This window comes from Pelophylax lessonae, assembly GCF_965119305.1.
Source record: "Pelophylax lessonae genome assembly, chromosome: 5".
Taxonomy (NCBI): Eukaryota; Metazoa; Chordata; class Amphibia; order Anura; family Ranidae; genus Pelophylax; species Pelophylax lessonae.
In genome coordinates, this window is record NC_138772.1 from 141,336,166 (window position 1) to 141,352,180 (window position 16,015).

Genomic DNA, 16,015 nt, shown 5'->3' on the forward strand with positions numbered 1-16,015 from the left:
TTCTGCTAGCCTGAACATCTCTGCATCATAGTGATATACCTAATATAAATAAAGAACTAAATCGAAAGAAAGAAAGGGCATTGCATTTAAAAAAAATGTAGAAAAGCTTGTAAGAGTAAACAGTAAGGCTAGGTTCACATATATGCAAATTTGATGCATTTTTAACCGTATCCAATCCGCAAAACATGTGAATGTGACCGGTTTTTAATGGAGCCGGTTCACACATTTGTGGGGTGGCCGCGGTGCAATTTTATAAAGGGTCCAGTGTGTTTTTTGGGTCCAGGTCAGCGAATTCAGGGAAAATTTTTGCAGCTGAATCGCACCTGAAACGGTGAACAGAAACGCACTGGACTCTGGACTGCAAACCACAGCTTCATATATGTGAACCCAGCCTAAGTCTTTCAAAAGTGGAAAGAACCTTTAAAGAGCTTCATAAGCAGTCACACACACTGCTTACATGCATTATAATGGTTTTTGAAATGGTATTTGGCCAGGCATTGTGAATTAGATGTCCGCTATCTCATTGTTGTTCATGTATTGCTGCAGGTTTCTGTATTTGGACTCTCCATCAGCTTTCAAGTCACTTTCAAGCTTGTCCTTGATTCCTGGATTCATCATATGTGTTCCTCTCTCGGTGATGTATGACTTCAAAAATTTGAAAAACTGAGATGAAGACAATAATAGTGAGTGGCAGAGACCATATTACACAACGGATACACTTTGTTTAATGGTATATTCATTTTTCCTATTTAAACACCTACAGCTATACGGTGTTTGTTTTTTGTTTAATAGTTTGAAAGCAGTGTTTGAGCTCAGAATTCTGTAATTTAAATCTACAATAATACAGGTCTTCCATTGGCTTGAACTGTATATTGTAACTTTTTGGCAAGTCTTATTGGAGAATGGGGTGGGGGTGGGCTGATAAATTCATAGGCTGGCCATAGACAGATCAAGGAATTGGAACCTGTGGGCAGGTTGGTTGTACTGAAGTCGACCCATTGATTAACTTCAGTACAACCAGCCGGACAGAAAGGATTGCTGTCAAAATACAATAGTCCTACAGGAGGGACAGTGTTCATGGGGGAATCTAGCAGTTTTCTTTCCTTCAATCTGTGGTTGAAGGAAAGAAAATTGTATAGTTTATAGCTTGCTTTTCTCTGATGTAGCCCCCACATAGAGAGGCAGCGGAGTAAAAGCCACCATAGGTGGCTCAAACTTTTAGCCTGGCCCTGCAAGTGTCACCCAGCTTAATAAAGGTAGATTTAAAAATTGACTGAGCTGCGTAAAAAAAAAAAAAAAACAATAATTACTAATCAGATGCAGTCACTGCAGCAGCAACACAATAGAGATTACGATGGGAGAATCAAATGATTTTCTTTTTCTCGCGAGCTGGAAGGCTGAAAGTTAAGCCATCTTTGAACAGCTCCACCAGGCTTTGTAAGTAACCGGCTCTAAGCTAGTTGAGAAATGTGCCAGCCACCCACAGGCCAAAAACACAGGGGGAGATTTACTAAATCTGGTGCAGCTGTGCATGGTAGCCAATCAGCTTCTAACATCAGCTCAATTAAAGTATAACTAAAGGCAAATCATTTAGTTTTGGATCCAGTGGAGAGGGATTAGAACACCTGTCAGGTTTTTATTGCTGTCTGTGCCCCCATTAGGGAGATTTGCCCTAAAAAAAAAGTAAAAGAACCCAAATTTCGGGTTATCCCCAGATAAATAATGGATGAGAAATCTTCCAATGGTGACACTTGTTCTGATGACCTGGGGGTCTCCAAGGAATTCCCTTAATTTGCAGGGATTTCCTCTCACTTCCTGTTGGGCCATGGGACAGGAAGTGAAGGGAAATCTCTGCAATGGCGAAAAAGAATCTGACCACTGTTATAACCCTTCCTTACTCTATCCAAAATGAAGAAAAAAAAGTTTTGCCTACAGTTATAGTACAATGATCTGTCCATTTTTTTTTTTTTTTTTATCTTTTTTTTCATTCAGCCCGCTGAGTTGAATGGAGAAAAAACTGTTGCAACAGATTTTGCACTCACCAGCTTTAGTAAATAACCCTCACAGTCTACTACACAGACATTAAGATTTACATCCCCTGTCATCTCTGGGGCAGCATATTTCAGAAAAATAGATAAAGCTGGACTCCAGGTATGATCTTTACGGCATCCTTAGATCGGCTTGGACCAATGTAACTATGTATATCTCGTTTCTAAGGGGCTGTTGGAGAAGCTGACCATCACTATAGTAGTCGATGCTACTCCATTTCTAGCCTCAATCTTTCGGGTCATGCACCAACCGGGTTCCCCTCTACACACTGACTGCACAGGTCACTCGCTCGGCACTTTTTTTTTTTCCAACAACGGCACTTTTTCAATAATGGCGACGTTACTGCCTCTTCTTTCACCTCATCCAATCAAAAAATGCCTTGAATTAATTTAAAAAAATACATGGCCTTCTGTAAATGGCAGCACTACCAAGCGAGTGACTCCCTTTGGTTAATGTGCAGAGAGGAAGCCACTTGGCACAGGACCTAAAAGATCACGGCTATCACTGAAGTAACTCTGACTATTACAGTGATTTGTCAGCTTCCCAAGCGGTTCCTCAGATATGAGATATACATACAGTCAGGTCCATAAATATTGGGACATGGACACATTTCTAATCTTTTGGGCTCTATACACCACCACAATGGATTTGAAATGAAACAAACAAGATGTGCTTTAACTGCAGACTTTCAGCTGTAATTTGAGGGTATTTACATCCAAATCAGGTGAACGCTGTAGGAATTACAACAGTTTGTATATGTGCCTCCCACTTTTTAAGGGACCAAAAGTAATGGGACAGGTTAACAATCATAAATCAAACTTTCACTTTTTAATACTTGGTTGCAAATCCTTTGCAGTCAATTACAGCCTGAAGTCTGGAACGCATAGACATCACCAGACGCTGAGTTTCATCCCTGGTGATGCTCTGCCAGGCCTCTACTGCAACTGTCTTCAGTTCCTGCTTGTTCTTGGGGCATTTTCCCTTCAGTTTTGTCTTCAGCAAGTGAAATGAATGCTCAACCGGATTCAGGTCAGGTGATTGACTTGGCCATTGCATAGCATTCCACTTCTGTCCATTAAAAAACTCTTTGGTTGCTTTCGCAGTATGCTTCGGGTCAATGTCCATCTGCACTGTGAATCGCCGTCCAATGAGTTCTGAAGCATTTGGCTGAATATGAGCAGATAATATTGCCCTAAACACTTCAGAATTCATCCTGCTGCTTTTGTCAGCAGTCACATCATCAATAAATACAAGAGAACCAGTTCCATTGGCAGCCATACATGCCCACGCCATGACACTACCACCACCATGCTTCTCTGATGAGGTGGTATGCTTTGGATCATGAGCAGTTCATTTCCTTCTCCATACTCTTCTCTTCCCATCACTCTGTTACAAGTTGATCTTGGTCTCATCTGTCCATAGGATGTTGTTCCAGAACTGTGAAGGCTTTTTTAGATGTTGTTTGGCAAACTCTAATCTGGCCTTCCTGTTTTTGAGGCTCACCAATGGTTTACATCTTGTGGTGAACCCTCTGTATTCACTCTGGTGAAGTCTTCTCTTGATTGTTAACTTTGACACACATACACCTACCTCCTGGAGAGTGTTCTTGATCTGGCCAACTGTTGTGAAGGGTGTTTTCTTCCCCAGGGAAAGAATTCTTTGGTCATCCTCCACAGTTGTTTTCCGTGGTCTTCCGGGTCTTTTGGTGTTGCTGAGCTCACCGGTGCGTTCTTTCTTTTTAAGGATGTTCCAAACAGTTGATTTGGCCACACCTAATGTTTTTGCTATCTCTCTGGTGGGTTTGTTTTGTTTTTTCAGCCTAACGATGGCTTGCTTCACTGATAGTGACAGCTCTTTGGATCTCATATTGAGAGTTGACAGCAACAGATTCCAAATGCAAATAGCACACTTGAAATGAACTCTAGACCTTTTATCTGCTACTTGTAAATGGGATAATGAGGGAATAACACACACCTGGCCATGGAACAGCTGAGCAGCCAATTGTCCCATTACTTTTGGTCCCTTTAAAAAGTGGGAGGCACATATACAAACTGTTGTAATTCCTACACCGTTCACCTGATTTGGATGTAAATACCTTCAAATTAAAGCTGAAAGTCTGCAGTTAAAGCACATCTTGTTTGTTTCATTTCAAATTCATTGTGGTGGTGTATAGAGCCAAAAAGATTAGCATTGTTTCAATGTCCCAATATTTATGGACCTGACTGTACTTATGTACCAAGCTGGACCCATTTATCTATACAATACAGATCATACCTGGAGTTCAGCTTTAACAACTGTTGAAATACAGAGTCTGGTTTACTAAGGTAGTTGAACATTGTCCCAAGATAAATTGTGTGATTATTTACTTCAGGTATGCAATTATGTGAAAAGCAGATGCTTTTTATCTGCACGATTGGATTTGAAGTGAAAATTCACAAATTATGTCAGGAAAGTTACAGAAAAGTTCTCCTTTCTCCAACTTTCAACTGCCATGTTTTCCTGCTTCACTTTATAATCACATAACTGGCCAAATATATCAGCCACTGTTTTCAACTGGTAGCCTGATTTAGGACTTGTGTAATTAGGAGGACCAGTAAAGCACAACCAATGTGTAGCAGAGCTTGTGTGTGGTACATATGGCTGTATATTTCAAAATAAACATAGAAACATTTTTTTTATAAGATTATTCATATCAATGTGCTCTATTTTAAATATATGTCTAAATACAAACTAAAAATACTATACATTCCCAACAAAATATTATAGCATTCTTAACCCCCCCCCCCCCCCCCCCGGTGTGAAAAGGCTTTAACAGTCACCAGAATACAGCATAATTCAGAAATCCAGCATTCCTGTGTCACTCCTCTGTTTTCCCTTTAACAGTCACTGAGATGCATTGTAATTCAGAAATCCAGCATCTCTTTGTGTATCCCAAAACCTTCCGTCTAACATTCACTGAGATACAGCAGAATTTAGAAATCCATCATTCCTGTATCTCTCTTCCACTTTTCCTTCCACAGTCACTGCAATACAGTATGATCCAGAGGACCAGCATTCCTGTCCCCCTTCCTCCACCTTCCCCTAACATTCACTGGCTTCCCTACCTTCCATTCAGCTGTCAATTGAGATACTGCAAAATTCAGAAATCCAGCATTCCTGTCTCTCCCACACCTTCCCTACATGGCTTTGGTGGCAGGCTTGTTGCATACAAAAATACTGTGTGAAACGCTGCATCCCCTCTCCATTGAGAATGGGCTGTGCTTCTTCCCTTCCTCCACTAGACTAGAAGGAACTATAGAAAATAAAGTATCTCACAAAAATGAGTACACCCCTCACATTTTTGTAAATATTTTATTATATCTTTTCATGTGACAACACTGAATAAATTACACTTTGCTACAAGGTAAAGTAGTGAGTCTACAGCTTGTATAACAGTGTAAATTTGCTGTCTGCCTCAAAATAGCTCAACACACAGCCATTAATGTCTAAACCGCTGGCAACATAAGTACACCCCTAAGTGAAAAGGTCCAAATTGGGCCCAACTAGCCATTTTCCCTCCCCAGTGTCATGTGACTCTTTAGTGTTACAAGGTCTCAGGTGTAAATGGGGAGCAAGTGTGTTAAATTTGGTGTTATAACTCTCACTCTCTCATACTGGTCACTGGAAGTTCAACATGGGCACCTCATGGCAAAAAACTCTCTGTGGATCTGAAAAAATAATTGTTGCTCTACATAAAGATGGCCTAGGCTATAAGAAGATTGGCAAGACCCTGAAACTCAACTGCAGCACGGTGGCCACGACCATACAGCGGTGTAACAGGACAGGTTCCACTCAGGACAGGCCTCGCCATGGTCAATTAAAGAAGTCGAGTGCGCGTGCTCAGCGTCATATCCAGAGGTTGTCTTTGGGAAATAGATGTATGAGTGCTGCCAGCATTGCTGCAGAGGTTGAAGGTGTGGGGGGGGGGGTAAGCCTGTCAGCGCCATGCACACTGCATCTAATTGGTCTGCATGGCTGTCATCCCAGAAGGAAGCCTCTTCTAAAGATCATGCAAAAGAAAGCCCACAAACAGTTAACTGAAGACAAGCTGACTAAGGACATGGATTACTGGAACCATGTCCTCTGGTCTAATGAGACCAAGATAAACTTATTTGGTTCAGATGGTGTCCAGCGTGTGTGGCCGCATCCAGGGGAGGAGTACAAAGACAAGTGTGTTTTGCCTACAGTCAAGCATGGTGGTGGGGGTATCTTAGTCTGGGGCTGCATGAGTGCTACCGGCACTGGGGAGCTACTGTTCATTGAGGGAACTATGAATGCCAACATGTACTGTGACATACTGAAGCAGAGCATGATCACCTCCATTTGGAGACTGGGCCCCAGGGCAGTATTCTAACATGATAACGACCTCAAACACACCTCCATGACGACCACTGCCTTGCTAAAGAAGCTGAGGGTAAAGGGTATGGACTGGCCAAGCATGTCTCCAGACCTAAACCCTATTGAGCATCTGTGGGGCATCCTCAAATGGAAGGCGGAGGAGCGCAAGGTCTCTAACATCCACCAGATCTGTGATGTCATCATGGAGGAGTGGAAGAGGACTCCAGTGGCAACCTTTGAAGCTCTGGTGAACTCCATGCCCAAGAGGGTTAAGGCAGTGATGGAAAATAATGGTGGCCACACAAAATATTGACACTTCTGGCCCAATTTGCCCATCTTCACTTAGGGGTGTACTCACTTTTGTTGCCAGCGGTTTAGACATTAATGGCTGTGTTGAGTTATTTTGAGGGGACAGCAAATTTACACTGTTATACAAGCTGTACACTCAGTACTTTACATTGTAGCAAAGTGTAATTTCTTCAGTGTTGTCACATGAAAAGATATAATAAAATATTCACAAAAATCTGAGGTATGTACTCACTTTTGTGAGATCCTGTATATGATCGGCAGCAGCAATTGTAACATGTATGCTAAGGATGCCAGAGTTTACAAAACTGTGTTTCTTGCTTTCTATGGGAATTGCTTTAAGTCTTAAACCTACAATCAATTGGTACAAAAAAATTTAGTACTACAGTAAGTCCCCTACATACAAACATTCAACTTGCAAACTTTCAAAGATGTGGACATCTATTTGCAGTTTTTTTTTCCGTTCAACCCAACGGGCTGAAAGAAAAAAAATGGACAGATCATTGTTCTAACTAAACGATGTTGGTGCAGCAATCTCTCTTGCTGTGCTATTGTGTTCTGATGGGGGACTCCCCCCGCCAGAACACACTGATCAGTGCCTGCAGCCTTTCTCTGCAAGCGCTGATCTTTGTTGGATTTACAAACAAGCTGGACTTATGAACGAGCTCTCGGAAGGGAACTCATTCGTAAGTAGGTTACTTAGTCCAGCCATATATGCCAGCCATACATGGAAAGATTTGCTTAATTCCCCCATCGACACAGACAGTGTTGATGGGAATCCCTCCTGCCGGGCCATTGTCTTCTCCTGGGGGGAGGGGGGGGGGAGCCGTCCTCACCAGGAGAATTATGGTGAGGACGGTGATTATCGCTAGCGGATATAGCAGCAATTAATTAAACAAATCCAGCAGGCTGGTTGGTACATTCAGCCTGCCCACTAATGGTTCGATTCTTAGCCGGTTCCTTCTGAAACAGCTGAGATTCAACCTATGTATGGCCGGCCTTACCGTATATATTTCCACATATTCACATAATATTGCAAAGAAAGGACAATGTACAGTGTATATATATTTGTGTGTGTGTGTATGTATGTATGTATGTATGTATGTATGTATATGTGTGATATATATATATATATATATATATATATATATATAAAAAAAAATGTTCTTTTACAGCACATGCAGGTTAGGTTATAAGTTTAGCACCTGCAGGTAAAGTCTTAAAAAGACCATGATTCTCCTCCTGACATTGCTGTCCTCTTCCTTACTCCCCAGACAATCAAATTCCTGATACATGAACAATCCACTTGGTCTTACTCAGTATGAATAGTTGAGTATTTTTATCTGGAGTGGAGCATGTTTTTTGTCTGCATCTACTTTCTGCACCAAAGTCATTCACTGAGATGTCACATTTACAGTATAACAAAAGTGAGTACACCCCTCACATTTTTGAAAATATTTTATTATATCATTCATGTGACAACACTGATGAAATTACACTTTGCTATAATGTAAAGTAGTGAGTGTACACCTTGTATAACAGTGTATATTTGCTGTCCCCTCAAAATAACTCAACACACCGCTATTAATGCCCAAACCGCTGGCAGCAAAAGTGAGTACACCCCTTGGTAAACATGTCCAAATTGGGCTGAATTAGCCATTTTCCCTTCCCAGTTTCATGTGGCTCGGTAATGTTACAAGGTATCAGGTGTGAATGGGGAGCAGGTGTGTTAAATTTGGTGTTATCGATCTCACTCTCTCATATTGGTCACTGGAAGTTCAACATGGCAAAGAATTCCCTGAGGATCTGAAAAAAAGAATTGTTGCTCTACATAAATATGGCCTAGGCTATAAGAAGTTTGCCAAGATCCTGAAACTGAGCTGCAGCACGGTGGCCAAGGCCATAAAGCAGTTAAACAGGACAGGTTCCACATAGAACAGGCCTGGCCATGGTCGACCAAAGAAGTTGAGTGCATGTGCTCAGCGTCATATCCAGAGGTTGTCTTTGGTAAATAGACGTATGAGTGCTTCCAGCATTACTGCAGAGTTTGAAGGGGTGGGGGGTCAGCCTGCCAGTGCTCAGACCATACGCCGCACACTGCATCAAATTGGTCTGCATGGCTTTTGTCCCAGAAGGAAGCCTCTTCTAAAGATGATGCACAAGAAAACCCGCAAACAGTTTGCTGAAGACAAGCAGACTTAAGACATGAATTACTGGAACCATACCCTGTGGTCTGATGAGACTAAGATAAACTTATTGGTTCAGATGGTGTCAAGTGTGTGTGGCGGGACACAGGTGGGGAGTACAAAGACAAGTGTGTCTTGCCTACAGTCAAGCATGGTGGTGGGAGTGTTATGGTCTGGCACTAGGAAGCTACAGTTTATTGAGGGAACCATGAATGCCAACATGTACTGTGACATACTGAAGCAGAGCATGATCCCCTGCCTTTAGAGACTGGGCCGCAGGGCAGTATTCCAACGTAATGACCCCAAACACACTTCCAAGATGACCACTGCCTTGCTAAAGAAGCTAAGGGTAAAGGGTATGGACTGGCAAAGCATGTTTCCAGACCTAAACCCTATTGAGTATCTGTGGTGCGTCCTCAAACAGAAGGTGGAGGAGCGCAAAGTCTCTAACTTCCACCAGCTCCATGATGTCATCATGGAGGAGAGGAAGAGGACTCCAGTGGCAGCCTGTGAAGCTCTGGTGAACTCCATGCCCAAGAGGGTTAGGGCACTGTTGGAAAATAATGGTGGCCACATAAAATATTGACACTTTTGGACCCAATTTGAACATTTCCACTTAGTGGTGTACTCACTTTTGCTGCCAGCAGTTTAGACATTAATGGCTGTGTGTTGAGTTATTTTGAAGGGACAGCAAATTGACACTGTTATACAAGCTGTACACTCACTACTCAGCAAAGTGTCATTTCTTCAGTGTTGTCACATGAAAAGATATAATAAAATCTTTACAAAAATGTGAGGGGTGTACTCACTTTTGTGAGATACTGTATATCCATCCTGCTTTTTTGAACTGTATATACACTTCCCAAAAAGTTCAGCTCCTTGCTTTGATTATTATTGTGTGATTTGTTATGGTATAGTTTCGGGGACATGAAGAAAGGGGAAAAGCTTTCTCATTCCTATAGCACACTGATGAAATTCTCCCATTTTTCTCCCCTCAGCCTTAGGTACAGTCACTTGTCCAGAGCTCGAGGACTGCTTTTAAATGATAAAATGTACAGATTAGAAAATAAAAAATATATATATAATTTGGTTAATAGAGTGACATTACAGGTTTGTAAAATTACTGATGCATTCACTTTAGGTAATTACAATATTAAGGCCCATTGTACACGTGGCTGTCCATCTGAAGTGCCTCCCTCCCAGTGTTTTAGCACACCCAGGAGGAACAGATGCAGCATCCAGCCCAGCCATAGGCAGCCAGTCAAAGCCTTTCACCGGCTGTGCCTTAACACTGTACTGAGTGGTACAGACGTTTAGTACCCTGTGCATTCAAGGACGTCCCCTTGTGCAAGTTCCTAACAGTTTTTAGAAAGGAAAAAATAAAAGAAAGTTGACTTAATCAGCTTCTCCTTCATTGAAAATGCTGCCACTTTCCTTATAATTTTACATGGCCATTTACTGTAGGTGCCATCTCCAGCTTCTATTTCAATATATACATACTGTAGATATTTTCCTAGCGGCAAGATCTGCGATGAAGAGGTAAGCATTTCACACTACTGCCCCTTTTCAATGGTCATCGCTAGATGTTAATATGGTTACATATTATATGTTGATAAATCTTAGTGTGTGTTCACTTTCTGCAGCCATATTGGGATAACACCTACTTTATATTTGTTACATGTTCCCATTCACATAATATAAGTTAAAAAAATTGCTGCTTACATTTTTTACTTGCTAAAAGACTATCACCTAGCTTCCCCCATCTGTAATATTAAAGTGTTACTAAACCTACAACAGTACAATCAGTCTGTATATGTAGTAAAGCATGCTTGTTATGCTCAATGTGAAACCTAAGGGGTTAAACCACCTATTTGTGTAAAAAGGCTTTTTGATCCTGTCTTCTATGATCCTCCCCTTCTTCCACAGTCCCCAATCCATCTTGTGATAGAACAGAGCCTTGGAAGCACTCTGCAAATGCTCAGTGTGTATTGCTAGATAGTTTTTTTTTTTTTTTTCCTTGGGAGGGTGCATGTGATCAGCACAGGGCCAATCAGCACTGTCCAGACAGACAGGGCCATCTTACCGAATGGGAACGCTGGGAAGTTTCCCGGGGACCCCACTTGCCCGGGTGGCCCTACCTGCCCAGGGACCTAGCCCCAGCCAAGCATTAGTCCCGATTTCCGTGTGCATCCCGCTGCCGAACTTAGCAGGTGGCAAGCGCCTGTCGGCCCTGCTGTCAGGCCACTTAGGCCGTGGATGGGGAGCTCACAACTGCAGGAATGCCTGTCCGCCTCCACTGGAACAGGCACACACAGGACAATCGAATCTGACTCCCATCTGTGTGTGTGTGTTCACCGGACCCAGCCGCTGAACATGGAAGCGGTCATTAGCCTTGCACTGCTGTACCAATAAATATAGCCTTATCGATAATTTGCATTTTTATTCACATGGGTGATTGGGTAGGCACGGCCCCAGTGTACTGCATTGCCCGGTGGCCCTTTAAATCTCTTAAAATGGCACTGCAGACAGAGGGTCAGGGGTCATGTAGACTCATAGGACAGTCAGACTAGAATGAAAACTCCTCCTACAAGCTTAAACAAGACACTGATATAAGTCACAAGACTGCTATATACTGCTGATGAGAAAAGGTATTTAGCAATTTATATTTACTAAAATAATAGAATTTACGTGTACTGACCAGATATAGTGAATGCAGGGTCCTTGGTTTAGTAACACCTTAAGGAGGGGGCTGGGAGGAAGGTTTACAACAATTAACCCTATGTATACTGTGCTGACAGATCTCCTTATCAGTTTTCAACTAGATGTCTGCCCTAACAAGTGGTTAACAATCTCACAGTGGTGCATTGTATGTTGATGCACATAAGAAAAAAACACTGTTCTCCTGGCTCTCCCTCTAATTGCATTTTGAAATTGTTCACTTGATCCAAACTAAAAAGGTAAAAACAATTTTTTCTTAAATTCTTTTTAGGCATTCTGTATGAATTAAAACACATAACAAATATTGTAGGTTTCTGAAATGTAACTGCAAAAGTGGAAACTTTTTTGAGTGAATATTATATATTACCATAATTGGCTTGTGAACATGTGTCACGTTTGATAGGGTTTCTAACTGAATGTGTAATGTTAATTTGTGATGTTCCTCTTCATCAACTAGTTTCAAGTAATCAGATAATAAGATTGCCAAACACAATGCAACTGTGAGTCTGAATTAAAGAAATAAATGGAAAAATATCCCAAATCAACAGTTTTGGCTATTAACTTTTATTTTCCAACATGCTGTTATTACTATGATTACAGAATGAGTCAATATTGCTATTATTACAGATTAGGTTGATATTGTTGTTATAGATTGGGCTGATATTGTTATTACTACAAATTGGGTTAATACTGCTGTTATTACGATTATTACAAATTAGGTTGATACTGTTATTACTATTTATTACAGATTGGGTTGATATTTCTGTTTTTAGTATTATTTAAAAATGTGGTTGGTTTTACTATTATTATAGCTTGAGATGACATTATTATTATTATTATTATTATTATTATTATTATTATTATTATAGATTGGGTTAATAATGCTATTATTTCTATTACAGAATGAATTTGCATTGCTATTATTAGTATTACAAATTTGAGTTGATATTGCTATTACTACTATTACAGATTGAGTTGATATTATTATTATTATTAATTTGGTTGCTTTTATTACTATGTCTACAGATTGGGTTGATATTGCTATTATTATTATTATTATTATTATTATTATTATTATTATTATTATTATTATAGAACTATTTTGTATTGCTATTATAGTATTACAGATTTGAGATTATATTGCTGTTATTAATAATATTAGAATAAACTTTTTTCACTATTGCAAAGAATAATGCAAAGAATAATGCAAATATAGTAAAGCATACAAATCTAATCAAATTTGAATCCAATTCTATATCCATGGAAGGAAGCATGTACTGAGAGAAATTGTAGATTGCCACTGCTGACTTTACAAATTCTAGTTTTGTCCTCTATGCTGATCAAGTGACTTTGGTACTTGTGTGACTGACCCGGAATAAGCATCCACATGTGGATTTCTGACTTCACTTGCTGCATGCTTGTTCTTATGTCAACAAGTCAAAGTATTGAAGGCAGAGACAGCTAGGTCACTAGCATTTACAGACGGTGGTCAGCGATGGTGGAATGCAAATTTCTTAAAGAATACGACGTACACTTAAAGTCCTAAATGTAAATAATATATTCTATTTTAAAAACTGTCAGTAAAAGTAAGAACACTTCTGTTAAAATATTTAAAACATCTGATTGAAATCTACAATCAACTGTGAAACATGCAACACTTAAATAACTTTTTAACTAAAGTACATAAACAGCCATTACCAAGTCCCTGTTGTAAGGATTTCCTAGAGACTTCCATTCTCTCTCTCTGGATGACTGAGCAGCTACGCTTGCAATAAGTAGAGATATTACATAGGCTGCCACAAAATAGGACTCTTTCATCCTGAGAAAATAAATGTAAAAATATTATCTAAATAGAGAGTGTAGAGAATCCACAAGCAGATGTCTACTCCCGCCATTACGGCTACTCACCTTATGGAAAACCGATGCTTAGTCTCTGTCCAGCACTGCTTCCCCGTCATCCGCTGAACAGAGTGACAGCCAGCTTCACTGACTCAATTTATATGCCTTAATGGTAATCTGCTTCCCACACTGAATATGTGTGCAGATGAGCCATATCAGTTGACCTGCTTTGTTCTCCCACAAATAGAGCAGTAATTAGAGTCCTTTGAGATTGTCATGAGGGATTCAGGGTGTACTCGGGGGAATAGGAAAAAGCTGTGGAATAAAAGTAAGTTTTATTAAATATCTTGTTTGATAAAACTTTGAGAGGCCACTTATGCTTGGAGTGGTACTTCACTCTTACGTCATAGATGCTGTTCTAAGAACTGACTCTTGCCATTTTACTAATTTTACTGATAGAGAAATGCATACTTACAAATTTAACCCACACAGCTAATGAGTGCAGGAAAAAAAATGCAGAATGGTAGAAATGTAGAAGCTTTAACTGGTTTATGGGGAGTTCCAGTAGTCTTAGGACTGCTGCTCAAAACAACCAATGAAATATGTTTATGTATTACCTGCAATTTGAAGTGTGGCATCTATACAATGTACACAGAGGATATTTTATTGTTAAACACTCAAATGCTAAGGGGTGTAGCTATAAAAAAAATCAGATAGCTTTTCATCCTGTAAACCTGCATGCTCTGTGCAAATAGAATCAAAAATTAATGTTGCTAGGCTATTTACTTCCGGTCGAAAGTTTTTTATGCATAAGAATAAAGGGAAATACTTGGTCACTATGATTGTTAGCTCCATCTAGTGGCTCCAGTGTGGTATTTTCCTGATTATATTCATATATTAATGAAAGATCTTCAGTTTGGACAGAAAATAGTCGAAAACCTTTTGTTCTGGCTCCCGTTTACACAAAACAAATGTGCATGCAGTTTTACGTGACTGATAGCTCTGTATTGTGTTTTTTTTCTTTATTTAAATACACCCCTAAGAGACATTGTATAGTAAGAGACCATACTTGGATATGCCTTACCCTTAACTATATAACATATAAAACTTGAATTTCAGCCAATTCACAATAAACTGGTCATGGGTTGTCCTGTCAGCATCACCTGGCTCAACGGAAGTGGATTAAACATCTACTGAGCCTGGTGGAAAATATAAGCCAAACATTGACTGAATTTGATTAGATCAGATGCACTGTTCCCATCACTACCCAAATACAATAGCTGACAATGGAGATTGAATGGACTGCTTTTCTGTTCTTCAGTCTGGAGCTGAATGACTGGAAATCTGTACGTGTATGGCTAGCCTTACCTTATCTTATGGCACTACAGTCCTAAGAGAGACATGCTAAAGTTTGATTTACTCAATTGACTTAATTCTGACTTTAGTGTAATCCACTGCAGCCAGAATCCATAGAGCACCTTACAGGTCTGCTGGCAATGTATTTTCTGATGCACAAGCTGTGTAACTTCCTCTTTTCTCTTCTTGCTGTATGATGAACAGAATTCAGACTTTCAAGGCAGGTTCAAAGTGAATAGGTGACTGTGAAGAATGTGTGAGAGGCAGAAAAATCTCTAGTGAGTATGATTGCATCAGAGGCTGGGGCTCTCAAATTGCCAGCAAATTGGAGTGGGGTTCATTGATGCACTACAGCACAATGTCTGGGTGAAAATCATTGTTGCTGAGCAGGGATTTGGTGCTCTCTTTTTGCGTTGTAAGGTTAATTTTTTAGGTTTGACTAAAGTTTACATTTAGGTTTACTCTCTTCTAATCTATACTCTGTTTTTTTTCTTTAAAGTCTGTTACAGTCTTACACTCAACTCCAGCCATTTTTTATTTTTGAAAAAAAGAGGCGGGGGTGGGGGGGATTTTTATTGCTTTTTAGTTCCACTAGACGGATTTTCCCTTCCTCCTTGTCCCAATATCAGAACCTCTTTAGAACAGAATGTTTTCAATGTTTCAGCATTAATAGAGTATAGGGGTGTAGGTAAAAAAATAAATAAATAAATGATATACTCGCCTAGATGGATGCATTATTGGGCCAATGTTGCATCTGTCTCTCACCGCTGATAGTTAAGCTCTCAGTCTTCAGGCTGCAGAAAGTTGGTGACTGCCAGCCACCGGCTCTCTGCTCTGCCCCTCCAGCACTCACTGGAGCGCTATGCTATGGAGGGGTGGGAGCGGCTGGCTCAGGCTCTCAGCAGCTCATTGAGAGGCTGAGCCAGCTGTTGGTCCAGGAACCTGGGTGGATCCCAGGGGATCTTTTTAGAGCCTCAACTGACTCTGTGATGCTGAAACTGCACTTTTGTGATCCATAGGAGAAGTACAGCCAAAATTGCTTTGGCTATACTTCTACTTTAATAAAACAGGGAAGGGTTAGAGCCTATATCAAGGGTCTATGGCTGCCTGGGGTCCCTATGATCCCTATGAACGATAAGGAAATTTCCCACTCTACTTCTGAGGAATTTAGTCAGAATGTGTTG

At 40.4% G+C, this 16,015-nt stretch overlaps 2 protein-coding genes across 2 annotated transcripts in view; one reads left to right on the plus strand and one right to left on the minus strand.

The window, feature by feature from the left end:
* Positions 1–16,015, plus strand: part of BTD (biotinidase) — a 58,979-nt gene that overhangs the window by 10,780 nt on the left and 32,184 nt on the right. The window contains exon 2 of the mRNA XM_082259481.1: positions 547–683. The gene's annotated coding sequence lies outside the window, so the exon portion shown is untranslated. The remainder of the gene's footprint in view (positions 1–546; positions 684–16,015) is intronic.
* Positions 434–13,655, minus strand: LOC309556916 (uncharacterized protein C2orf66 homolog). Its single transcript, XM_082259484.1, has 3 exons — positions 13,545–13,655; positions 13,335–13,455; positions 434–663 (listed from the first exon to the last, which is right to left on the minus strand). The coding sequence occupies exons 1-3, from the start codon at positions 13,592–13,594 to the stop codon at positions 505–507; spliced, it is 330 nt and encodes a 109-aa protein (XP_082115610.1). The 5' UTR covers positions 13,595–13,655; the 3' UTR covers positions 434–504.

Bases quoted from the DNA above. Each gene is read 5' to 3' on its own strand.
- LOC309556916 (XM_082259484.1), bottom strand. From the start codon at position 13,594: ATGACGGGGAAGCAGTGCTGGACAGAGACTAAGCATCGGTTTTCCATA. The intron at 13,456-13,544 runs GTGAGTAGCCGT...TTATTTTCTCAG, and splicing joins AAGCATCGGTTTTCCATAAG to GATGAAAGAGTCCTATTTTG. The intron at 664-13,334 runs GTAATGGCTGTT...TCTTCATCTCAG, and splicing joins ATCCTTACAACAGGGACTTG to TTTTTCAAATTTTTGAAGTC.